At 41.4% G+C, this 26,931-nt stretch overlaps 1 protein-coding gene across 3 annotated transcripts in view; it reads left to right on the plus strand.

Annotated features, from left to right (window-relative positions):
- zmiz2 (zinc finger, MIZ-type containing 2) overlaps window positions 1-26,931 on the plus strand; it is a 55,165-nt gene that overhangs the window by 6,953 nt on the left and 21,281 nt on the right. For 2 of the 3 annotated variants that reach the window (XM_033647037.2, XM_033647038.2), the window contains exons 2-5: window positions 4,611-4,712; window positions 10,189-10,306; window positions 18,509-18,711; window positions 25,373-25,541. In XM_033647037.2, coding sequence (XP_033502928.1) covers window positions 4,663-4,712; window positions 10,189-10,306; window positions 18,509-18,711; window positions 25,373-25,541 — 540 coding nt within the window. In that variant the 5' untranslated portion in view covers window positions 4,611-4,662. The remainder of the gene's footprint in view (window positions 1-4,610; window positions 4,713-10,188; window positions 10,307-18,508; window positions 18,712-25,372; window positions 25,542-26,931) is intronic. The other variant, XM_033647039.2, reaches the window with a different exon arrangement.

A 26,931-nucleotide genomic window follows, 5' to 3' on the forward strand; every position in this document is an offset into this window, starting at 1 on the left:
TGGTGCGTCCTGGTCCAAAAGTAGGTTGAGGGTTCTTTCTGAATGGACCCCAAGTGATTCCCAAACGTGTCAAGTTTGTAAAAACCACACTTTATTTTGGAGTGCAATGAATTTCTGGCACAGAGCGTTTACTTTGAAGTACTGTTTCCTGCTGTAGAGTGAGTCACTAACAGACAGCTACTTGACAGAGACAGCAAACTAGCTCGCTGACATGGCCAAACGTAGTTATGATGCCGAATGTATTAAACTGTGTGGATCTTTAACAAATGACTAAGGAGAAGTCTGGACCCAGTGGCTGGACCAGTTGGGAACCACTGGCTTAGAACATAAACACAAGACGTACATGGTGACATACGTTACATTTCGCCATCCAATTGGTTCAGCCGTAAGGTACATACAGCCTGATCTGACAAACTTGTTACAGCCACAATGCAGAGAATTGGGTTTTGAATTACTGATTATTAACTTTTCTGCATCAAGACAAAATATTTTAAGAGAGAATCAAAATGCATCAAAAAACCATTTTCTTTTCTCCTATCTGAACTAAACTGCTACTGACGATTATTTTTCGTATCTGTTCATGTGCCGAATTCTGGTCCTATTGCAATTTTCCAGAAGATGTCCCTTTAATGTCTTAAACCTATTAACGGTGTGTATTTTTGATTTGTACCATCATTGATACTTTATATTTGCACTCTTTCTTCCTTTGTGCTGCAACTTCTGCACAACAAGTTCCCTCAGGATACATAATCTTCTATTATTTTGTCCAACTGACAGTCAAACACTCAAAAATAATCAATTTACAACAATATAAAACAGAGAAAAGCAGCTAATCCTCTCATCAGAGAAGCTGCAGCTGTTAAAGTTTTGGTATTTTTACAAAATAAAAGGCCCAAGATCAATCAGTTATCATAACAGTTGACGAGACCCACTGAAGTTAAGAGCCTCGTGGTGGTCTGACTGGCAGCTAATAAATTATGTAAAGTGTTTGTTTTTATATTTGATTAAGTAGCAGAGGGAGTATTTAATCATCTCTCCTGACTAGCTGCCAACGTCTCTTCCCCTCCAGCAGTTCATACATACTTGAACATTAATAGCTGTTTTCTCCAGACTTGAATTGATTATTAGTTCACTTGGATTTGATTATTGCTTTTTGGCTCCGGATGTCATCAGCAGCTTTAATAGAATCTATAGAGACTTCTGTATGTTTAGTGTTGGAAACTGTGTGTATTAATTATGAAATGTGAGTTTTTAGTGTCGTATGATCACGTAATACTATTGATTTGAAAGAGCTGCTTTACATCACTGTATCACAACAGTCAGGGCATACAATCATGAAGATATTGCAGTAAAGCATGAACCTTTAATTTTAATTTTAGTGGTGATTACTGCAGGGTTTAGTTTGAACTTTTCACTTGTTAGTGAAGATACAATGCCTACGTTTTCATACAGGCACCAAAAGTTCTTAAATGTTGATGTTTGCTAAACACAAAAACGTAGCAAAGTATCAGTCAATCTTTCTCTCTTCTGATGCAGATTCTGACGACACCATCGCTCTTTATCTCCGAATTCAATCTTTATCGCAGCTACCTTACCCTAACTCATTGAGGTAATAATAAAGAAGTATCAGAAAATATCAGAAGACGGGTGAACAAGATTACGAATCTCATCAGACATTAAATGCCAACTTTGCTACCTAACAGCAGAGCTTGACTCAAATATTCAACTGTTTGGATATTCATTGGTTGGTGAGGTATTTGGTTTTCAATTTTGGGACTCTGATATTTGCTTGTTTTTTGGTTTAATTGTATAGGTTGGGTTAAATGCAGAGGACAGATTTTGAGTACTGAGGAATAGGGTTGTTCCTGGTGACTAATTTCCGTGTCGACTTAACGAAAATTTTAATTAAGGTCAGTCGAGCAATCTAAAAAAGGAAAACACTCAGAAACAGTCAAAATTTATTGCTAAGTATTTGAAACATTGTCCCCCAAAAAATATTGTGTGCATTAAGAGCCCTTTGAAGCCTTTAATCACAATCTTCAACGACCATGTTGGATTTTAAATGCTGCTGAAGTACGAAACACTTTGCGCCGTGCGGTATGAATGTAAACCTGCACATTATCTGACAACAACTCACTTAAAGTTAACAAATAATGTACCACCTCAGAAAAGATTAATTGCTGCTGAATTCATTTTCTAGATCAAAGTGCTGCCAAACCACGCTGGTTTTGTGAGAGGACATCTCTCCAATTTAAAACTCCAGTCTACTCGAGCATTACCGTGGGGAGGGGGACTGCTGTCTGATGGCTCTGTAGCACCCACTAGTGGTGGCGGCTGCATGACAGTCAAGCAGTCTTTTACGTGAATACTAATATTTCTGGTGCCGACTAGTGAGGGGGCGGACGTTTAATCGTTAAGAATATTAATTGCACGCGTCCCTACTGTTTCCTATTCCGTTTCTGTGCTTCTGTTTGACAGCACTTGTAAGGTGTTGTCTCAGATTTGGAGCCTGTTATTATGAGCATTTATGTAGGTCTATAATTGATCCAAAGTAAGAGAAATAGTCGCAAGATATTATGTCACAACAAATGCAAAGATAGGACCTCATCAAGCCACACCCCTCAGGATTACAAACATGCGTAAATCACACCAAATCCTGCTTTCTTCTAACTGCAACCTCTTCAATTTAAAAGTCCAAAGCAGTTGGAGGTCCATATAACGTGCACAGGGTTCCAACTGTCATGGAAGACCTGGAAAAGTTATAGAATTTCACAGTATCAAAGTTTCCAGGCCTGGAAAAATCATGGAACTTTGTTGTGTGTAATGAAATTCTTTGAGTAATCTTTCATGTATAACCTTCAATGTAATGTAACATAATGGCAAATTTATTTTCTGTAGCTCTTGATGTAATGCAGCTCTAATATGCATCAATTTTGTTTACCATCATGTACATTTCTTAATTTCTTCCTAGTGTTTCCTCTCTCCCTCAATATATGCAAGCTGGCAGAAATAATGTTTGAAATGTTTGAAAAAGGCTGGACAAGTGGGGCAGTAAAAATAACTATTGTGGGTCATTGAAAAGTCATGGAAAAGTTTTGAAATTCTGTCCTGTAAAATGAGTGGGACCCCTGTGTGCAAACAGCTGTTTCATGGTATTATGTGGAGCTGCAACAGTTTGTCAATTAATTAGGGGTGTTTTTTGTCATTTTTGCCACATATTTGATGTTTCCAGCTTCTCAAATGTGAGTTTGCTGCTTCTCTTTGTTTTGGACTGAAATCACTTTGTGCACTGGCATTTTTTGGTTTTCTGATGATTCATAGACCAATCAAATAAGTCGATTAATTGACAAAAACAAGTTGAGTCTGTTAGTTGCAGCCTTAGTAGTATTTAAAAGGGAGGATTAGAAATGAATGTTGGTCAGTAAACTTGAACCACACTTCCTCTGTTATCTGTTACATCTGCATTTTGCACAAAAAGCTGGAGTCGCTCCAAACAAAACAAAACAATGTTTGTCGTGGCAGCAAGGGTCAGCCGAGGGTTGATGGAGCGCCCGCAGTGTTTTTGGCTGTCAGAGTGACGGCAGTAGCTCCGACACAAGAGAAAGAAGGACAAGAAAGGCGAGCAGTTGGATGGCGAGGAAGAGTTGCCGGGTAAAGAAAAGGTCAGGAAGTTGAGGTCAGAAGAGGCAAAGAGAGCGAGAGAACAGCGTGTCTCAGTCGTTCCACTGCAGGTACAGTGTGTGCTGTGATAGAGACAGACCCCCCCCCCCCCTCCACCACACACACACACACACACCCACACACCCACACACACACACACACACCCTCCACCCCCTCCTCTTTGTGTGGTTTCAGCTGTGATGGAAGTTACAAGGTGCCGTCTGGAGGCTGGCGATGCCTTTTGATAGGAGGGAATTCAGGTATAACGGTCATGTGATACGAGCAACCCTCCCCTCGTTCTGCACAAGATATGGGGCGTCTGACCCAAATCTGCAAAGTGCATAACCAAAGAGAAGAAATGAGAGGAGGGGGGATGTTGGAAAATTAGCATGTGTCAGTTGGTAGCTGTCAGATAAAGAGAATCATTAGCGGGTGCTGCGATGGAGTGAGGATGAGGGATGTGTCGGGAAATAGAAGAAAACATCTGGTATTGAAGGAGGGAAAGTGGCAGATAAACATGCAGGGGTGTTATTAAATGAAGCAAATCGCAGAACAAGATGATTCCTCTCAGCAGCAGCGGCGGCAGAACAAGCGTGTGCGTAAGCGAGCGACTGATTTGTACGTCGGTGTGCTGCTGAGAGAAGAGTCTGCCTCTTCACATCTCTGTTCTCTTAAATTCCTTTTGAAATCAGCAAGCTAAATTTAGCTTCCAGCACCCCTCCCCCCACCTCTGAGAGGTATCAGAGCTACAGCAGTCAGTGATAGGCTAACGTTTTGATGTGCACAGTCCACACACACACACGCAGATTAAAGTGAGTGGCTCTGAGTGGGAGGGCGCTGTGTCTTTGTGCTCACAGTGTGGGCTATAGTGATGATAAATTGTTGCTGTGCAGCAAATGAGCTCTGAGTAACCGTCTTTTTTATTCCATGTGTGTCTTTCTCCCTCTCAGGGCTGCCTCTTGAGGACAGTGGGGGCTCTCTCATGATCCCCCCGTTCATCCGATGAACCCCCTCAACTCCATGAAACCCTCCCTGCCTCCCACTCCACAAAGGTACACACACATACACACACACTCTGTTGTGACATTACGCTCAGTGTCCTCAGGTGAACCATGTGACACCCTGTCTTTGTTATGGTGTATTGTGCATCCCAGGGGGCCGTTCCCCTCTGGATACAGGGCACTGTTTGGGTCATCTGGGTTTTAAGTTTCCATCCAAATAAGGTGCAAATTTTAACCAAATTTAAGGAAAATCTGCAAAAGCAAATGTGCATTTCCATTTGCATACTGCAAATATTAAAGAATAATTTCAGTATTTTTCAACTTGGGCCCTATTTGTCCATGTTTTTTGTGTCTAATGGAAACCAAAAATTTAAGTTTTGCCACTGACAAGCTCAGATTGTTATTCGAAAGTTGTGTTCACACCAGGTGCGAATCAAACAATCCATTCGAGCGAATTACATGTAAAGTCAAAATAAAGATGCAATTAGACGCAAATTCCTGCTGGGTGGCATGATGGACACGATGTACGCGGAGCAAATGACGCAACATAAGCGGCATGACTGACACGAGTAGCACGATTTCATGTCATATGCTTATTTGCGAGAGTTGAAAAATCTGAACTTCAACCAGTCAGCATTGAGATCCTCCTGGGACGTGTGATCGCGTCTTACAGGCATGCGCATACATGCAATTTCTAGTGTTCAAACCCGCGCAAGCGATGCAACGTGAAAATTCGCATCACATTTTGTGCGAACACAACATAAAGCCCCTTTCTCAATGCACAAGAAAACCCACTAACATCTGGCTTTTATATTAAATGGGAAAGGTCACAGTCAGCATTCACTCCTGGGACAAATGCCTCTGTAGTAGTAACAGGTAGTTAAAGGGCTCCAGCTTTCAGTGGCTTCATTTGACAATGATGAAAATACAACACTCAGGTGGACGCATAATATTAGCCCCTTTGTCTGCGAGATGCAACGACAGGCAGCTGAAAATACCATCTGTCGCCATCCAAGCAGTGTGCAAACATTGTTCCAAATTTTGTCAGCATCGAGTCTGAGAGAGAGAGACTGAGTAAAAAAGACGTAACCACCTACTTTGTGACAATGAATGTGATACACCAGTAAAGAAAAAACGGCACTGGTCCATTGGCAATGGGAGATGAGTCTGTCGCCTATTTCTAGCGGGTTTACCGGTGTTAAAAAAAACCTGCGCACACATACTGATCTAGGTGGAGAAGGGGTTTAAGTGTCATTATGGAAAGGATCCCTACTAGGGTTGTCATGAGAACCGATACTTCGGTACTAAGTCGATGCCAACACACAAAAAATATGTTAGTACCTGTTTGTTTTGGGGTTTTTTTCGGTACAACTTTGACCTCAGTGGGCCGTGTCGATTCCTGTCGGAACTGACGGGGGTAGTATACGCGTGTCATACGGTGCCGAGGACGAGTGCCGAAGAAGAACACCTGTTCTCTGTCGTCTTTGCTAGAAACAATGGCTTTTACAAGTGCTGCTGGAGCCACAACACCTCAGCTCGTCGAAAAGTCAGGTAGTAGGAGTGTGTGGAGAGGGTCTCATTTACACCACATGTGCCTATCAGGTCGACACCAGTAGCGCGTAGAACGAATGCGGTTGTGAATGCTCTAACCCGTTAACATGCTCGCCGAAATGAAAATGCGAGTAAACAGCGACCGTTCGCGAGCACTACACGAAAGGTCGCTGTTCGGCCTTAGAGTTAAAGTTAGAGTTTGAAACAGTTTTGATAAAGCAGTGAATTTAGAAACACATGAGTTCTGTTTTTTGATTCTTATCATGGTATCAATTGAGTATCAAGAATCGTGAAAATTCACTGGTATCGGTATCAACTACTGAAATTCTGGTATCGTGACAAGCCTGATCCCTACAGAGATAGACCTTTTTGTTTAAGCAGAAACAGTCCCAAAATCTCATCGCCAAACCCACCAGACCCCATTTAAATAAACAGCAATTTTAGTGTATAGAGGCAGCATGTTTTCACACCTAACTGGGTGAAATTAAGGGTTTATTTCAACCAGACCAGATTTAGTGATTGTTGAAACAGTGGAAAGATGAACCAAGATGGTACTAATGCACAAAAACATAGGAAAATAGGGCCAGGTTGAGAAAGACCAAAGTTAACCTACACATCTTTATCAGCCTTTATACAGATCAGTTGATCGGCTGATGTGGTGGTCACACTGAACATAAGTATCTGTACCTTTGTTCAGTGACAGTTAAGTTTTTTCAAACAAGATTATCATGTCTTCAGCAGTGTTGACAAAACGCAGTGTACTTTGTGCAGATCTACTGTGACAGAAAGTAAGAGGAGGAATTTGGAGCCACAGATGTCTGGATTGTGTTTGTTCTGCAGCTCACGGCTCAGTTTCATTCAAGACTACAGTTTGATCCACAGCATGTAAAACAGCACTACAGTTTATAGTAGATCTTGTGACAGCAGCTATGAGAGGAATTGTTCTGCAAACTGACCTTTTGACCTGCTAGATTCATTTATAAAGTACTTCTGTAGTCTTACTGAGCACTCAAAGTGCACAAGGAGCCAATTGTGCATCCTACAAGGGCACTCGACATGTGGACTGCAGGGCTCGGGATCAAACCACCACCCTTTCAATTCGTAGACAACTACTCTACCTTCTGAGCCAAAGCTGCCCCACAAAAAATCATGAGCCTGATCACTGATCATTCAGACAATTAATCTGCAACAACCCTCCTCTAATTGCACATTAAGCCACAGCTGATCAGGCAGAAATACCAAATAAGAAAATTAGTCTGTGAAGAACAAGTCATGGCTTAAATTGGGCCAAATCTGTACTGGTGTCTGCCCAGTTTTAGGAGCTGGTTCATCAACAGTTGGTGGAGGTAATTCTCCAGTTGGTGCATTCACTGTGTGGAGAAGCCGATACTTCAGCAAGCTAACTAACTAAGCTAACCACGGGCAAACGGGCTAACTTCCCCATCCTCTCTCTCAGAGCTCGCCAGGGAAAGTGAAAGCCAACCTCAGGTTCAGTCTCGTTTTGGAATGAGCTTTGTCCGCTTGGCGTTTGTCTCACTTTATTTGGGTTTTTTCTGTGCTGTGTTCGCAGTTCTGCTGCGTATGGTTTGGCACCTGGTCACTACCTTTTTATAAAGTCGCAATCTTACTTGCGCGCTGCCTAAGAACGTCCAAGACACAGCAAAATAAGAAGAAAATCCAAACAAAGGGCAGAGTCTCTGCAGATAAATACATCACTACAAACTTCTGGTGGGTTATTATGGATGATTTAGAGGGATTACTTTTGTGTGAGTTCGTCCATTGGTTTTGTTTTCGGACAATCCTGCGTAAGATGCTTTTGCTGTCTCACAGCTATATCCCCCACCTTGTCTTGAAGTGTTGTAAACCTTGTGTGGATGGATGAAATCAGATTCAAAACAACACTATATACAGTACAAATGTAACGTTTGTTTCTAATTTGCCGCTCGTTTATTTCTGCTAGCTTAATGTCTGATATCAACCGAGTGTAATATTGCGTCAGTTGAGTGTGCTGCTAAGACATGTCTCAAACAGAGATGATGTTTTCAGTGTCAGAATGTTCAGAAGGTGTTGGGCTTGTGAAAAATGGGTCCAATATTTACTTCAGTGACTATGGGGTGAAGAAACAGTCATAATCTATACTCACTTTCACCTTTCCAATTGGGATGAACATACTCATGGTCCCTCCTCGTCTCCTTAAGGATAACACAGATACAGGAAATGGATCTTAAAGTGGACCGTCTTGGTTTATCAGCAGTCCCTGTGTGTTTCTCAAAGTCAAGGAAGGATCCTTAAATGGCTGAATTTCAAGGATGCTACGTCATCTAATCTCACCTAAGGACTGTTCCAATGTCAGGGATCCTTTCAGTTCTACCGAGGACTGAGTCCTTCATTCAGAGAATTTTCAAGGATGCATGTGTGTATGTAAGTGCCACAAAAGTTTCATTAAGCCTACCTGTTTGTGTTTTTTAAGTATAATCTAGAAATATATTGTCTCTAAAAGTCTTCACTCTGCTGAGGGTTAATGACGCACACCTGGAGACACTTGTTAGCTTGTTCCCGTGTGTGTCCACTGAATGACAGGAAGGACTCTTGCCTTGCTTCCGCAGGATCCATCCTTTGAAGTACTCATTCTACCAAGGACAGACCTTTGACTTTGAGAAACACCACCTTGTACTACTTCTGTCCTTCTTCTTCTTCTTCTGGTTAACTGGCCTTGAAGGTGCATTACCGCCCCCTGCTACAGGCGTATGGGTGGTTTAATTATATCCAGGATTTATCGAACGGTTACTGCATCTCTATCAAGGAAAATTATATCCAGATAATTCCCATTATAGTTTTATTGCTAAGCCCTAGTATACCTTTAACTCAGCATTTTCCAATTCAGCTTCTAGCACAATTACATGAAGGAGGCCACACACTTATTAAACACAAGCAGCATCATCAGAGCCATGAATAGAGTACTTACTATGATGTGAGATGAAATGGTGATACCTGCAGGGAGTAAGGTCAAACATATAGAATATAATTGCACAGCTAGAGTTCAAAGTAAAGTCATTGTTTGTTCTGTCAAAGCAGAAAAGAAATCTCGTAGACTGTGCACATTAAGGCCTGAAGAAAAGAAATGAATGAAACTATAAATTCAAAATGGTGTTAATCCAACATTGTGGGCATATGTTGAAGAAATGGGCACTTCCTTGTTGTTTACTTAAATAAACACAAGAGAAAATGAATGAATTCCATCAAACAGCTTCACATCCTTAACAGTGAGGCAATCGACGGTCGAGTGTCCTCTGTTCAGCCTTTTTGGCGGCAGCTTGATTAGGCTAACTCGAGCCAAAACACTCCTTTAATTGAGTGCAGCCACAAAGCCTGTTGACTGCTCCATTTCTCTGCAGAAAGCCATGAAAGTGAGAGACGTGTTGCCAACTCGCTGACACGACAGGCAGCCTCAGAAACGCAGCTGATTGTACAAAGAAGGGGAAGCAGGAGAAAGAACAAACGAGTGCTTCGATTCAGTCTTGTGTATTTGAAATTGGCTTGTGATTATTAACCCAAAAAAGTGTGCAAAAGGGATGGTGAAATATTAAAAAACACACCAGTCAAAGGGGTAAAGATGTCAACTTTATTACGCCAGCAATGTGGTCTGACAGTGATGCTGTTGTGGTAGTTTCCTGCAGAGGAAATGGTTTAGAAGGAGGAAGTAGAGGGTAACCTCAACTGTCAGATGAATAACCACGCTTAGGTTAATCGTTAGCTCACCGAGGTGTAAATGATGCACTTACGACCTTTAACTCAGTCCTCTCTGTGCTGCTGCAGCACAAATAACCCCTGATAACAAGCTGTTAAACACACTTTAGTTTTAATGAGGAAATAATAATGAAACACTGTCTGTGATGCAGCGACTGAGCTCTGAACGAATGCTCTCCCCTGAACCTTCCTAACCATCCCAGTAACTCAGCTTCGTATCCTCCTGCAGCAGTGACGGCCCCTTCCTGAATGACCCAGTCTCCTGGCAACCAGGCACCAATCAGCACCCAGGATCTCTCTCTGTAGTAACCACAGTGTGGGGCGTGACCAATCCCACACACAGCCAGGTAACACATGTCTCAGCACCCGGGGACACATTTCCTTTTCCTCCTCCTCCTCCTCCTCCTGTTTTATGTTCTGTAGCGACACACAAAAGGGCTTTTATTTATTTATTTATTTATTATTTATGTGTGAAATCAAAGCCTGTATTCACCAGACTGGTGCATCAACTGTCTCTAGCATATTTCTTGAAATATATATTTATGTTTTTATTTTTTTGTATTTTTTTGAGAGTATAGCAGGAATATGCACAAAAACACAGTCATAAATAATTAAAATATGGTAAATGGTGCTCATCAGTTCAAACATTAATACACATTCACAGCAATTTGGGATTCAGAATCTCGCCCAAGCATGCTTCACCATCAAGCTGCTGATCTTCCAATTAGTGGTCGACCTGCTCTACCTCCTGAGCCACAGCCATCCCCTTAATTCATTTTTTATTTTTGACATTTTACAACTATGCATATTGAGTTGGTTTTATGCAGTTAATTCAAGATATTTATTTGCGGTGTGCATATTAAGTATATTAAATATACACTGAACAAAAATATAAACGCAACACTTTTGTTTTTGCTCCCATTTTTCATGAGCTGAACTCAAAGATCTAAAACATTTTCTATACACACAAAAGACCATTTCCCTCAAATATTGTTCACAAATCTGTCTAAATCTGTGTTAGTGAGCACTTCTCCTTTGCCGAGATAATCCATCCCACCTCACAGGTGTGGCATATCAAGATGCTGATTAGACAGCATGATTATTGCACAGGTGTGCCTTAGGCTGGCCACAATAAAAGGCCACTCTAAAATGTGCAGTTTTATCACACAGCACAATGCCACAGATGTCGCAAGTTTTGAGGGAGCGTGCAATTGGCATGCTGACTGCAGGAATGTCCACCAGAGCTATTGCCCGTGAATTGAATGTTCATTTCTCTACCATAAGCCGTCTCCAAAGGCGTTTCAGACAGTTTGGCAGTACATCCAACCAGCCTCACAACCGCAGACCACGTGTAACCACACAAGCCCAGGACCTCCACATCCAGCATGTTCACCTCCAAGATCGTCTGAGACCAGCCACCCGGACAGCTGCTGCAACAATCGGTTTGCATAACCAAAGAATTTCTGCACAAACTGTCAGAAACCGTCTCAGGAAAGCTCATCTGCATGCTCGTCGTCCTCATCGGGGTCTCGACCTGACTGCAGTTCGTCGTCGTAACCGACTTGAGTGGGCAAATGCTCACATTCGATGGCGTCTGGCATGTTGGAGAGGTGTTCTCTTCACGGATGAATCCCGGTTTTCACTGTTCAGGGCAGATGGCAGACAGCGTGTGTGGCGTCGTGTGGGTGAGTGGTTTGCTGATGTCAGTGTTGTGGATCGAGTGGCCCATGGTGGCGGTGGGGTTATGGTATGGGCAGGCGTATGTTATGGACAACGAACACAGGTGCATTTTATTGATGGCATTTTGAATGCACAGAGATACCGTGACGAGATCCTGAGGCCCATTGTTGTGCTATTCATCCACGACCATCACCTCATGTTGCAGCATGATAATGCACGGCTCCATGTTGCAAGGATCTGTACACAATTCCTGGAAGCTGAAAACATCCCAGTTCTTGCATGGCCAGCATACTCACCGGACATGTCACCCATTGAGCATGTTTGGGATGCTCTGGATCGGCGTATAAGACAGCGTGTTCCAGTTCTTGCCAATATCCAGCAACTTCGCACAGCCATTGAAGAGGAGTGGACCAACATTCCACAGGCCACAATCAACAACCTGATCAACTCTATGCGAAGGAGATGTGTTGCACTGTGTGAGGCAAATGGTGGTCACATCAGATACTGACTGGTTTTCTGACCCCCCCAGACCCCCCCATTAAAGCAAAACTGCACATTTCAGAGTGGCCTTTTATTGTGGCCAGCCTAAGGCACACCTGTGCAATATTCATGCCGTCTAATCAGCATCTTGATATGCCACACCTGTGAGGTGGGATGGATTATCTCGGCAAAGGAGAAGTGCTCACTAACACAGATTTAGACAGATTTGTGAACAGTATTTGTGAGAAATGGTCTTTTGTGTGTATAGAAGATGTTTTAGATCTTTGAGTTCAGCTCATGAAAAATGGGAGCAAAAACAAAAGTGTTGCGTTTATATTTTTGTTCAGTGTATTATTGATTCCTGACAAAAGCAGTCATTTTAGCTCGCTGAACACAGGAGCTGCTGGTTTACTGCTGCTTCCATCAGTTAAGCCCAGTTCAGACCAAAGATTCGCAACGAAACGAGTTGAAACAGTCAACTACTTGCAACATACTGTTTTGCAACGTCTTAAAAACCTGCCGGTTCACACCAGTGCAACTAGATGGGATGGTGTATCATCTCTATGCAGCAACTCTCTGTACTTCTGTTCTGATTTGCAGCTTTTCAGGTATATTTTGCGGCTGAATATAATTTGTAGTATGAATGAGGATAGTGATAGTGAGATACTGGCTACAGCTGCATTTGTAGTAATGTTGAAACGGCAAGAAACATTACCATAACGAGCATCAGATGGATTCATAAAAAATACAACCCAGTAATTTCAGTAAGCAGCACCAACCAATCAGTCAATGTGTGTGTCCAGCTGACTTCACTACAAGCCGATTGGCTGTTGAAACAGGTGATATGCTTTACGTTCTAAAACCAGCCATATGTGATTTGACCAGCTGAGTTGCAGGTGACACCGTCAGCCGGCTTCAGTAGAGCTCAGACCGGCCACTTCACACTGCTGCAACTTTTCTCTGCAACGTCCTAGAGCGGTTTTGTCTTGCTGCAAAAGATTGGTCTGAACTGTGATTTAGTTAGTTTGTGTTATTGTGTGACTCTGGCATTTGAAAGGGTTAGTTCAGATTCACCAAAGTCACACAATAACGCAAACTTGCTGATGGAAGCAGCAGTAGACCAGCAGCTCCTGTGTTCAGCAAGCTAAAATTACTGTTTTTATCAATGGAGTCTGGCGGCTTTGACGAGAATGTAAATGGGGAACTGACGCCGTTAATGGAACGGGTTGTCTGACGGTAATGCCGGGTTCACACTACATGATATCAGCCTGATTATAGTCCAATGCAGTGTTGTACGATGTCGGCTTGGATCACGAACGACCGTAAGTGTTGTACGCAATAATCCATCGTTTCATCTCGTGTAGCATGACGCAGTTAACGACAACCGACATCCCGACAAAAAGTCTTGCATGTTTGATTTTCTATTTATTGTCACAGCCGTCATTTGGACCAATAGGAACACAGAACGACCTGCTGCTGTGGACAACTGCATGTCAACAACAGCTCAGCCTTTTAATATTTCCTCTAGGGACGTTACCACACAGAGTAAAAAGGGAAAAATGATAGTGTGAAACAGCAGAGGCACTTTGTCAACCCGCTGATTACTGCCATTAGCATTAAGTTAAGTGGTGGCACTTTTTACGTTACTAGAACAACATTTCGGCTGGCACATGAACAGACACCGTGACTAAAATAATAGTAATAATAATAAAAATAGGGCAAGAATAATTCGATGACATCACACACATTGTGAAAGGTGAGCAGGGATGATTGGTTGTGGACCAACGTGTAGTGTGTCATGTCTGTCGGCCAAGTCACGGCATGATTTTATGACTCCACAATTGTCTAATCTGACATAGTGACTGTCAGGACAGACAGAAATGTTGTGTAGTGTGAACCAGCCATAAGGTAGAGTGGTGAAAATATTCTAAATATAGTGTACAGTTAAATTGATGTTGGCTTTTTTAGGTGGATAAAATATGTTTTGCTGCTGATCCCATCCACAGCAGTACATTGCTTAGCTTCTGTGCCGGACTCTTGCCTGCTCCTTTAAACTGGGGGCGTGTGACTGACATCTACTGTATGTAAAACACTGTCTATGGATATGTGCCTCATACAACCCCACTTCAAAAGATCCAAACTATCCCTGTAGATGACATCTAAAGTGAATCAGAGAGTAATTTTTGATCACTTTAAACTAAGTGACGTGTACTTGACTTCCAACTGAAGCTAAAACTTTAATATTTATGAGAGAAAGTAGCAAAAATGTGGCACAGTCTGTAGAAGTAAAAAACGATTTTTATGTTTCTTTTTTATGGAGCCCCTAAAGTCCCCAAAAAAACAAAAAAACAAAAAAAAACAAAAAAAAAAACAAACTCGGGCGCACGAGATACTAAATCGAGCGCATGAGATTCTAAAACGTGCGCTCGACATACAGTTATTTCCCACGCTTTGATTTATTTGTGCATAGGGCTAAATGTTTCTGCAGAGGACAATGCCACATATCACCCCCTCCAACACACACACACACACACACACACACACACACACACACACAGACTGACAGCTGTCAGTCTGTGACTGTCGCTGTCTATGGTGCTGAAAGCTCAGACAGGTCACTGTCTGAGTCAGTACCATGGCTGTTTACTATTTATAGACGAGGTTACGTGACAGCTCAAACTGTATTTTGTGAATACAAACTATATGCTGATGTTGCAAATAGTACAGTCTATAAACAGTAAGCAACATCTAAAATGATCCTCACTAATAACAAATAATGAATTATAATGTAGCCTAATAAATCTATACAGTGCGACCACTAGATGACTGCCGGCTGCCGTCCAGTCCAGTACACAAGACACACTGATCTCTGTGAGCTCGTACATCATCTCCAGGTAGAACAATTACTGTAAAACACTTGTGGATATTTTAGTCTTACAAGTCAGACAATAAACTGCTTACCCTGCAGTCTGACTGCAGCAGCGTCAATACAAAAAGTTACCTCCGTTATTTCGGTGTTTATATTCTGCAGTGTGTTAATTAAAATACATAACACAGCATACAGTATAGTAGGCTACAAGTTATGTATTAGTGTAGTTGTATTTTAGTACTGTAAAGTGAATCCATTTGGACAGGAGACAAGACGTGCAGCAGCAGTAAATAAACCAATGCGCATTATAAAGAAATATAACTGACACGTAAAAAAACAACAACATTGTAAATTGTCAGGAACATCCAAAAGGTTGCAGATCCTGCTCTGTGGTCTGTGATATTTTGTTTATTTCACATAATTTCTAGTAACTTCATCAAAGAAATGCATTATTGATCCATACAAATACAACTGCCAGAGTCCAACTTTGTTGCTCGGGGGGGAGTTTCTTCAGTTTCTTCCTCCATCTCTGCCGAAGCCATCAACACCAGTTTAGTATCTCGTGTGCTCGATTTAGCTTATCTTGTGCGCACAAAATTGTTTTTTTTTTTCTTTTTTTTGGGACTTTAGGGGCTCCGTACTTTTTCATAAATACAGAAAGCTTGTAAGTCTTTGTATGAGCCCCAAATCTTTGAATCTTTGGATGAAAACTGCTGAAATAAACCACGTTAATTTAAAAAAAGTTCCCAAATTTATATTATTTTTGTTTTTGTGATGAAGACTGAAAAGTAGTTTTTCTTTAAAAAGTAAGTGTATATACACAGCAAGGTGATTTACAGTGGATAATATACATTAGCCCTTACCCAGAAAAATGCTCAAAATTTATTATATAATTTTTCCTTTGACTGATAGTGGCAATCATCAGTATTTTTAATGTGAAAAGAGTCTCATTTGATGTTTTTATTCCATTATATTGCCTATAATTTCATCCCAGTGTCGGTTTTTGACAGCCACTGGTTAAATTCATGTGTGGAGACATTTAAGATTTAATACAAATCAAACTTAAATTGAAATCAGGAGTTCTTAAACAGAAGGAAAATTATTTAAAGTTATCAATGGAGCAGACGTGAAGCTAAATCCACGTGGCTGTTTCTCTCCGATGTGACGGATCTTATGAAGTCGTAAATTAACACTTGAGAGCTGCTCTTAAAGGTCACTCCCACGCTTCACTGTAAGTAGGAGTGAGCGAGCTGCCTCATAAATGTGTCTCATTCTTCACTAATTTAAAAAAAAATAACAGTTGTACTCCTCAGTTGGCTCATTAGAGCATTTCTTAACGTATTAAGTTGGTCCCAAACTTCTCAGAGTGATGCATATTTGGCCTTTTTTATAAGTGTAGGAGTAAAAGCATTTTATCGACTTGAAAAAAAAAAATCCCCTGCAAGATGTAGGAGAGCTGCAAAGCATATAATAAGCATATCAAGTCAAGTCAAAATTTATTTATATAGCACATTTAAAAACAACCTCAGTTGACCAAAGTGCTGTACAGTTCATCCAAAGAATGAATGAATAGCAAAACCACAAAAATTATCAATAAGATCAACAATAGGTTTAGACAATAAAACATCAACACTAGAGTACAGGTAAAATACAAATAAAAGCTGTAAAAGACATGTTTGTCTCAACTAGAGGTGAAAGCAAGCGAAAAGAGGTAGGTTTTTAAAAGAGATTTGACTTGACTTGACTTGATAAGCATATAATATGGGAAGGACAAACATGCCTGGGCTGTTGGGTGTTATAATCTGTATTTTTACTTATTTTCTGACATTTTATAGACCAGACAATCTGCAGGTAATCAATAATCAATGTAATTGTCACTGTCATCCCATCAACTAGTGATTGCAGATACATTTGGAAAGGCGCCAATAGACTAACAAAATAAACGGACAAAATATCATTAAATTGATATTCTTACACCTGTTTTAAAAACTAGCTAAATAAACAGAATAGGGCTGCAACTGAAGATTGTTTTCACTACGAATTTTGTGATTAATTGATTAATCATGTAGTCTAGAAAATGTCAAAAAAATATGAAAAATGCTCATCACAAGTTCTCAGAGGTTAAAGTGACGTCTTCAGATTGCTTGTTTAGTCCACCCAACAGTCCAAAACCCAAAGACTATCATACATTTACGACATCATACATCACTTTCTATCATAAAACACAAAGAAAAGCTGCATAGTCTCATATTTAAGAAGCTAGAACCAGTAAATGTTAATTTTTTTTTTGCTTGAAAAGGGACAGAAATGACAAGTCGATTATCAAACTCTGCAACAGAACATTAAACCATACACCCTGTGAATCAAAGTTTCCTTCACTGAACTAAGACTAGCTTTAAGCTCGATGAAAACAGAATGAAACGTACCAAGCTCACCGTGACATGTTAGCTTGTTGCGTACGGTACAAACAGGTAAATGTCCACCACAACTGAACAATTGTAAGATTTCTTAACAAAATACACAATCCAAAAATCCAGACACCAGATCTCTCAGATGTTCGGTGACTACCTTGACGGCTGCATCAGACAACAGTTAAATGGAAATCCAGGTGCCAGGACAGCTGAGGAGCTTGAATGATCTTCACGGGGAAGAAAGTGAGAATGACAGGTGGCATGGTGCAGGCATTTATGAAGAGGGACGGGCTGACCCATGTCTCCAGACAATTGTGGCGTTATCAGAGCTTCCATGATTGGTCACTCCTAAAGGCACTTCCTGTAGTGACATATCGAGAGAGGCTTGAAAGTGAACCTTCTCAGTTCGTCTTTTCACTGTTTAAATAATCACTGACTCTGGTTTGGTCGAAATATGTTTTTAATTCACAGAGTTAGACGTGAAAATACACTTTTTTTTCTGCCGTTGCTGCTTAATGGGCACCTAAGCTGCAGCTCTTATTTGTTCTTCGAGGGCAGACCATTAAATTAGGGATTATAAAATGCCAAAAACAGCCAAATACACCAACCTGTGATGTACTCAGCCATCGACAACAGCTAATACAATCATCCAATCACCCAACCCCAGTTCAGCCCTAAATTAGTCTGTATTTGGGATTAAATTAAGCTTTTATTTTAACAACTTAACAAATTAGTCTTCGGTCTATCTAGAGCACTTCCTGGATAATTATCAAAATAAAACCTTACCAAAAACCACCAAGGTTTAAATCAACTGGTGTCAGTTATTTAGAATAATATCCAATTAGTTGTTTGAATGTGTTGGTGCACACACCATCACTGCTGAGAAGAGCTACAAGACTCAGTCCTTAATTTAACTTCATGAATGTCAGTGTCTTCCAGATGAAAACACAAACATCTTCGTCTTCTTTTTAGTTTCAGTTTAACTTGACTCTCAGGGTGACTATAACTGTTTCGTCTCCCACCTTCCTCTCTCCAACTGACTTAATTTCCCTCACTATGGTTCGTATGACTGTTCACTGTGGTAACACCTCTCTCTGTTTCCCACGTAGGTGTTCGGTGGCCCCATGGGTCCGGGTGAGAGCTCAGGTGGTCACATGATGCCTGGCGGCAGCCCCGGTATGGGTCCTGGCATGGGCTCTCAGTTCATGGGCCAGCAGTCGTATGGAGACGCTGTGTCTAAAGGCTACGGACAGCCGGTCATGTACGGACGTCCCAGTGCTGCTTACAACCCGGCCTCAGCCTACGGTGGAAGGTACGCTGCTTTTCTCTTCAGCTGAGTGAATTCAACATGCAATTATACTTTAGATATGACTGCAAAAATATAACATGTCAGGTTTTAAAGTGACAGGAAACTTGATTTATCTTTCTTATGTGTATGTATATATACGTACATGTGCTGTGCAAAGCAGCATTTAATGCAGAAAAATATCAAATGACAACTAAAATTAAGTTTAATATAATTTATTTTGGCCTTTCCTTCTGAAGCTCAGATACATATATATTGGCTTTATGATTAGATGTAAATTAAATCAAGAAAATAGATAAAGATCAGATAAAACTTTATTCACCTCGAGGGAAATTGCTGTGCAGCAGTTGCAGTATAAAGTAGGAAAGAGTGCATTTAGAAAATATAGAAAATGATTTGGAAGTTAAAGTCAATAAGGTGCAAATCCAAAACATAAACAGGTTAACAGTAAGGTGTATGAAAATAAAGTCAAGAAACAAAATGAAAAGTTTGCTTGAATTGTTGCAGCAGAAAAACAAGTCAACAATGCGGCGGTTTAATGTGACATTTGTGCTCACATTGACAGCTGTAACTGCAAAATATGAGTAGGTAAAAGTAAGTCAATGTTGCCATGTTACTGTTGCCACAATAACAAAACTCATAAGTCTGCAGCCATGCTATCTGAACTGTGAGGCAGCACTTAGGGAGAGTGGTGGTTTGAGCTAAATGCTAATGTCAGCGTGCTAACATGCTATTGTTTAGCATGTCTAGCGCCCTATCTTACACCAGGTGCAAAGCATCACACAGCATAGGCTTCAGATGACATGTGTTTAGGTGCATTGTTGGCGTATTGCTATTTTGAGGCAGCAGAAAAGGACTGCGCCCTTAAACCAACAAAAATCTAAAGTCTAAGGTCAGACTGGCGCAGTATTTTCCTTCTGTTTAAAGCAGTCGTTCCCAACTGGTAGGTCGCAGTCGAAAAGTGGGTCCTGGGTCCATTCTGTATGGACCGCAGGTGACTCGCAAAAGTGTCAAGTTTGCCAGAAACACACTTTATTTTGACATACAGTGAATTTCTGGCACAGAACTTTTATTTTGAAGTGCTGTTTCCTGACAGAGACAGCAAACTAGCTCAACGACATGGCCAAACACAGGTATGACTAGGGGTGGGAATCTTTGGGCACCTCACGATTTGATTACGATTACGATTCAGGGGCTACGATTCGATTATAAAACTTTTATTGATGCATCTTTAATTTATGTATATTGATGGACTTTTTCACAACACACATTTCTTTTTGTCTCACTGAATAAGCTTTCAATACTTGCAATTTTTAAAAACAGTGCATTTGTAATAAGAAAGAGTTGAATTCATTTCCATTATATTTTATTAAAGGGACATTGTGTAACATTTTCAGTTGTTTATTGGCAAAAATTGATGTCTGCATTCATAAATATGTCATCACTGGTGTACTATTACCTCCACCAATAATCTGACTTATTCTCGTAAAAGGAGAATTTCGGATTTGTTTGTACATTGTGCGGGTAAGTCGTCTGTGGGTTTTCCATTACGTTTCGCCATCTTGAGAATACACCCGCCAGCAAGGGACATACAGTCAGGTCCATAATTATTTGGACAATGATACAGTTGTTGTCATTTTGGCTCTGTACACCACCACAATGGGTTTTAAATGAAACAATGAATACCTGCTTAAAGTGCAGACTCTCAGCTTTCATTTAAGGCTTTTTTCCAAAAATGTAGTATGAACCGTGTAGGAATTACAACCATTTCTTCACACAGTCCCCCGACTTTAAGGGCTCATAAGTATTTGGACAAACTAACATAATCATCAATTAAACAGTCAGTTTTAATACTTGGTTGCAAATCCTTTACAGTCAATGACTGCCTGAAGTGTTGGACACATAGGCATCATCAGATGCTGGGTTTCTTCCCTGGTGATGCTCTGCCACCCCTTTACTGCAGCCGTCTGCACTTCCTGCTTGTGTTTTGGGTGTTTTGCCCTCAGTTTTGGCTTCAGCAAGAGAAATGCATGCTCAATTGGATTCAGGTCAGATGATATGACTTGGCCATTGCAGAACATTCCACTTCTTTGCCTTAAAAATGTTTTTGGTTGCTTTTGCAGTATGCTTCAGGTCATTGTCCATCTGCACTGTGAAGCACCGTCCAATGAGTTTTGAAGCATTTGGTTGAATCTGAGCAGATAATGTAGCCCCAAACACTTCAGCAGGTATTCATTGTTTCATTTAAAACCCATTGTGGTGGTGTACAGAGCCAAAATGATGACAAGTGTATCATTGTCCAAATAATTATGGACCTGACTGTACAGCACCGCCTTCAGCGTTTTTGTTGAGAGCCAGGCCAGCAATGGGTAACTGAGGAGCTGAAGGAGAGGAGCAAGAGGCGCTTCGTTACTACCCTGGCAAATTTGAAACAAAGTCCCACTCTTTGAGCATAATGCAGGATCATGCATATGCAGCATCATGGGAGACGGAATCCTTGTCGCCAAGAAAGCGCAAAAGGGAAAAGACAGCGTGACCGGCGAATTAAAAAAAAACGAAGGCCCACATCGGGGTAGCCTTTCCCAGGTAGAGAGAGCTGCTGAGGGAGAATGGTAATGCAATCACAGGCCAGCGCCGCTGTTGGCTGTTAGCCGCTGTTAGCGGCCAGTCGCTAACAGCCTCATCCCTCTCCTCGCATCACTGTGCCGCTGTTAGCCACTGTTAGGCACTGTTAGCCGCTGTTAGCGCTGGCCTGTGATTGTATTACCTTTCTCCTTCAGCAGCTCTCTCCACCTGGGAAAGGCAACCCCAATGCTGACCCTTGTTTTTTTTAATTCACCGGTCACGCTGCCTTTTTGATTCCCTTTTGCACTTTCTTGGCGACGAGGATTCTGTCTCCCGTGATGCTGCATAATACATGATCCTGCATTATGCTCAAAGAGTGGGACTTTGTTATGCTGCAGTAGTGCCGCTGGCCACTAACAGCTGTTAGCGGCGCAGTAATGCAAGGAGAGGGATGAGGTGTGTGAGGTTGAGCCACTTGTCAGTTGTCAAAGGACAAGACGTGATTGGTTTGTTTCAATTTACATCCGCCCCAACAGTCCTACGTTGTAAACACAGCCAGCATGGTGAGGAGGGGGTTTGTTAACTCGCGTCGCATGTGTCTGTGTAGGAGCCTGAATACTCCATGTAGTATCGGATGACACGGTTTCATCAGTGTTATCATAGCTTTTTGGTACACATGACTGTTGTTGCAATACGTGTTTGAAACAGTGAGGCGCTAGAGTGCGCCATCTGTTTGAATACAATATATGATTTCAACGTTAGATGGGAGAAATTCCTACACACTGTGGCTTTAAACATATAAATGGAAATGCTTGCAAACTGTAAAGTTACAACTTTGTTGTACGGAACCAAAGGTAACAACAGGTATCTTAAATCACAAGATAAAATGCGCAGTTTGAGTAACAAATGATTCGGTGACGACAGACGTCCACGCATCACATGTAACCGCGTTCCTACCTGCCTTCAACAGTGAGGCCATGACTTCTGTTTTGGTTTGATGGTAGAGTGTCGGTGAAATAGCGTCGGGATGGGATGGTGTATCTGGGCTCCAGTGTATGCAGCAGTGCTCGAAATCCCTGATTTTCCACGACAGAAGAAGGACGCAAATCCTTGGCAATAAATGCCGCGATGGCCTTCGTAATTCGCTTCGCCTTTTCAGATGAGGGTGGCAGCTTTCTAATTGCTTCCTCGATTGTTCTCTGGTCGGTAGCACCACTAGTTGCCGCAGCAACAACAGCCTGCCGTCTCCCTGACTCCTCCGTCAGGTGGAATCGAGTTACATGGCTTCTCATGTTTGTTGTGTTGCCAAAATATTTTATTTTAGCACAACACAGCTTACATATAACGTGGCTCTTGTCCAGTTTGCTTCCGCCGTCAGCGTTGTAGAAGCCGAAGTATTTCCACACATCTGCTTTTAAATTAGAAGAAGCTGTTCAGCTCTCACGGCGAGGTGGGTAGCGGTCAGCCATGTTTGTTTTCCTCTGTGTGCGTGTCGGCGTGTCCGCTCCAGGTGCGCATCCCAAAGTGTCCCGGAGATGACACGTACCGCGCTTCTTAGTTCCGCATTATTTAGAACCTTCTGTATTACTCTAATTAAGAGATTTAAATAATCGAAATTTGGACGTTTGTGAATCGATTCAGATTCGTCCACGTCCGAATCGCGATGCATCTAAGAATCGGAAATTTCCCCCACCCCTAGGTATGACAGTGACGTATTAGACTGTGTGGACCTTGAACTGGTGGTGACTACAGAGAAATCTGGACCCTGTTGCTGGACCAGTTGGGAACCACTGACTTAAAGAACACATTATTCACACAGTAAGATGTGCCTACAAACGCAGGTTCACAACGCTCATACACTCTGCTTGTTACACACGCACAGAGATGCAGATGGGTTGCAGGTGGGTGAAATAATACATAATTAATGAGGAACATATTAATAACATTCTGTAAAATGTGAACATAGCAGAGAGTAGAGCTGCAGAGCTGCTGTCTGACTCCCCATTAACAGAGAGGCTGTGCGCACTCACGCCCAAGGAGCAGCGTATCTGCTAAAAGTATAGTTATGTTTTCCCATGTCAAGTTTACTCTCACTTCTCCAATTAGATGAGTCCGCCATGTAAATAGCAGCGGGCCAGGTGCAGGCACACCTGGCTTTTAAAGGGAATGGGAGATGACATTCTGATTGGTTGAATTCATGTTACACTAGGGCTGCTCGATTATGGAAAAAATCATAATCACGATTATGCAAATGATTATGCAGCACATGTGATGACTTATATTGTTTACACGACAGTATGTCATTTCTGTCTCTACATGGTCGCGCGTTTACAATTCTCCTCTGCTCTCTGTATCGCGCACAGCGGAGTTCAGCCCCGATGCGCGCGCGCACACACACACACAGACCAACCTCTCTCGCTTTCCCTCTGCCATTTTCTGCACGCTGTTTTTGAAATCTTCCGCGTTCACCTGCCCCTCGCATTATTCGTAGTTCACCTACTTGGCTAGCTCGTGGAGTGAATAGAGGAGAGGAGAGGAGCGGGCAGTATTGCGCATGCACGGCTTCCGGGTGCGTTTGATTTGGAACACAAGACAATGAGAGTAAACTGACAAGAAGCGCATAATCGTTTTATGTTGATTATTTTGTTTTCATAATCCTTGAAAGTACAAATCATAATCTAGATTAAAATTCGATTAATGGAGCAGCCCTGTGTTACACCCAAAACCAATAGACGATTGATTAAGGGACTAAATACAACTAAAGGTTTCATTAGTTCTGCTGATGTATGGTCATAAACCAAAGTATGGGACAAGTATGGAATAAAGAATAAGCTCTGTGAATGTTTTAAAAAATCTGCCATATTAGGGCTCAACGATAAGGACTTACCACCAGGGCAAATAAAATGCCAGAAAGGAATGAAATACATCGTCTTTTCTGGAGCTAATGATGGAAGGAGTGAACCATGTCGCTTCGTCTTCCTCTCTGCTGAGAGTTGCACATGCACAGTACCTTTCTGGCTTCCGTCAGAAAATGGCAGCAGGTAAAGACAAAATTTATGTGCCTGAAAGTTGAGTTTAGTCGAGTGGCGTTACAGCAGTGGTCCCCGACTGGTTGGTTGCAATCCCAAAGTGGGTCACTGGTCCACTCTGAATGGACTGCAAGTACTTTATTTTGAAATATAAGGGATTTCCAGCACAGAGCTTTAATTTGAAGTGCTGTTTCCTGCTGTGGAGTGAGTGAGTAACGGACAGCTACTTGACACAGACAGCTACTAACTCGCTGACACGTCCAAACGCAGGTATGACGCTGAGTATATTAAAATGTTTTCACCTTAAACTAATGACTAGGGAGAAACCACTCCAACTATGTTTTGCAATGTGCCACAAGTTTGAGAGCTAGACGGATAAAATCTGACCTTTTTTCATGACGATTAATTTTACTCTTTGTTATTTGATAACCGCTGAGAAATAAAACACTTTGTGAGTAATAATTGACTTCAGGCAGGTGGATTTCTGACTCACTTGCTCAACCAGGCATGCGGAAAAAAACCCAACATAGTGTTGAGCCCTGCAGGTGTACCAGTTTGACCCGAAGTAATTCTTTACCGTCACATCAGATAAGACACCCAGGTAGAGAAATGTTCCCGATTTGCACCTTTTTCTCTGAGTGTTTCACAACCAGGAAATAAAGATGATAAACTCAAGTAAAGAAACAATGCAGGAGCTATTTACAGCAGCTAAAACCATTTCCAAGAATTGAGAAACAAAGTTAACGCTAACTTTTCGGAGAAAAGATTCACAGATTTGAGTTTCCTGTTCCTTTAACGCCGAGCACATTTTGTAAGAAACATTTTTCAAGCCTGACTTTGATCATGAAAGAAAAAGAAAAACCAAAAGAGTCTGATAATTGAACAGTGTTGTATATTGTGCTTTGTGCTATTTCTGCGGGGTTTTGCATCAACATATGTCAGCGTGGCTGCTCTCACCCACTGCTATGACTCACCGCTCATGACGAAACCACACACACACACACACACACACACACGCTGAGTTCACTTAGTTCAGCACCCACTCATCTTCCCGTCTTCCCCTCTCACTGCAGTTACTCTGGTAACAGCGGAGGTGCCGGTCTGGGCGTCCGTCCTCCCTCAGACTTCACTCAGGCTGCTGCCGCTGCTGTTGCCGCCGCCGCTGCCACAGCAACTGCCACTGCTACGGCAACTGTTGCAGCAATACAAGAGAAACAGAACCAGGAGCTGAACTATGGCCAGGTAAATGTCTCTGCCAGGTACATGTGTGTTTCGGTAGTAAAGCGTGGGATCTGCAGAGGGCAACAGTGACTTTCATTCATCTTTTTTTTTTTTTTTTTTTTGGCTGAACAAAATAGATCCAGTGCAAATGCCGCCTGTCCATGTTGGTTTTCTAGCATATTAAGGTATTATTAGGTAAAAATCACATTCATTATTTCCATAAACAGTGTTAGTTGGAGCTCTTCTACACCTTGGATGGACATGAAACTCTCCTGGTTGAATCATCAGCACAGGAGATGAACAACTGTGTTAGAAAATATTTGTTTTGTTGATAAAAAGTCTGGAAAATGTGGGGTGGAAGGTGGTGATTCCCAAGCTGCATTTCGACAGAAAACATCCAATCTCAGAGCTTAAAAGTGTGTGAAGTGCGTCGCTATCGGCAGTTGAGAAAACTGAAAACACAATCTGCATGAATTTAGCAACTATGGCATCATCTTTTGTTCCCAACTGCTGCCCCAGAGCCTTTTGAATTCAGCCATTAAATTAAGTCAATTTCTGCCATGTTTTAATGAATAAAACGTTCTATAAATCAGGCTATGAATGATATATGAACAAACCCCTCTGTAAAAACCTTCACAATATTGATATTTAAAAAAAACGCGGAGAAAACAGCCTTTAAAGATATGTATTGGAAATTTCCATACATTTTTAGACCAAAAATAAGACACTATAGGTGAGCAGGGTTAAAATTTTAACTGATATCACCATGAGACACCCCTATTTAATTACTTACATTTATACAGATATTTTCTTGTATTAGAAGTTTTCTGAAATTTAATGTTTAAACATACATATATCTAATTAAATATGCACATGTTTCATACATTTCCAGAACCAAAATCTTAACAAAAATATACACCACTACCACCACCACACCACTAACCTACAAGAAGACGTGTCAAATGTCAAAACTGGTGATGTTTTCACCTGTAGTGTTTCCTCTTTAGTAACATTCAGGTTGTCATTTAAAAGAAATTTTAAATACAGAATAAGGAAAAGCACTTCTGCCACTCTCACAAGATTATTTTATGACTGATGATCTTAAACTTTCCAGTAAACCTCTTAAGGAAATGTTTTATTTTCTGATCGATCCTTTTATTCTCTGTGTTTGGAAAATCTTGAAATAATGAATCATGCAATTGATTTAAAAGTTACCTGTCGCTTACTTAAACAAAGCTTTTACTTTTTACTGAGAGTTTACTAACTCATCAGTCAAAGTTCAGGATGGTTCTTCCTTTACAGGTTTAACACAGCGGCCAGTGTTTGGATGATTGTGATGTTTAGTTGCAGGGTTGTAGGAGGGGTGCAAAGCAGAAGCTGATTTTCTGCTGCCTACACAGATTCATGACAC

Source organism: Epinephelus lanceolatus, chromosome 19 (assembly GCF_041903045.1).
Source record: "Epinephelus lanceolatus isolate andai-2023 chromosome 19, ASM4190304v1, whole genome shotgun sequence".
Taxonomy (NCBI): domain Eukaryota; kingdom Metazoa; phylum Chordata; class Actinopteri; order Perciformes; family Serranidae; genus Epinephelus; species Epinephelus lanceolatus.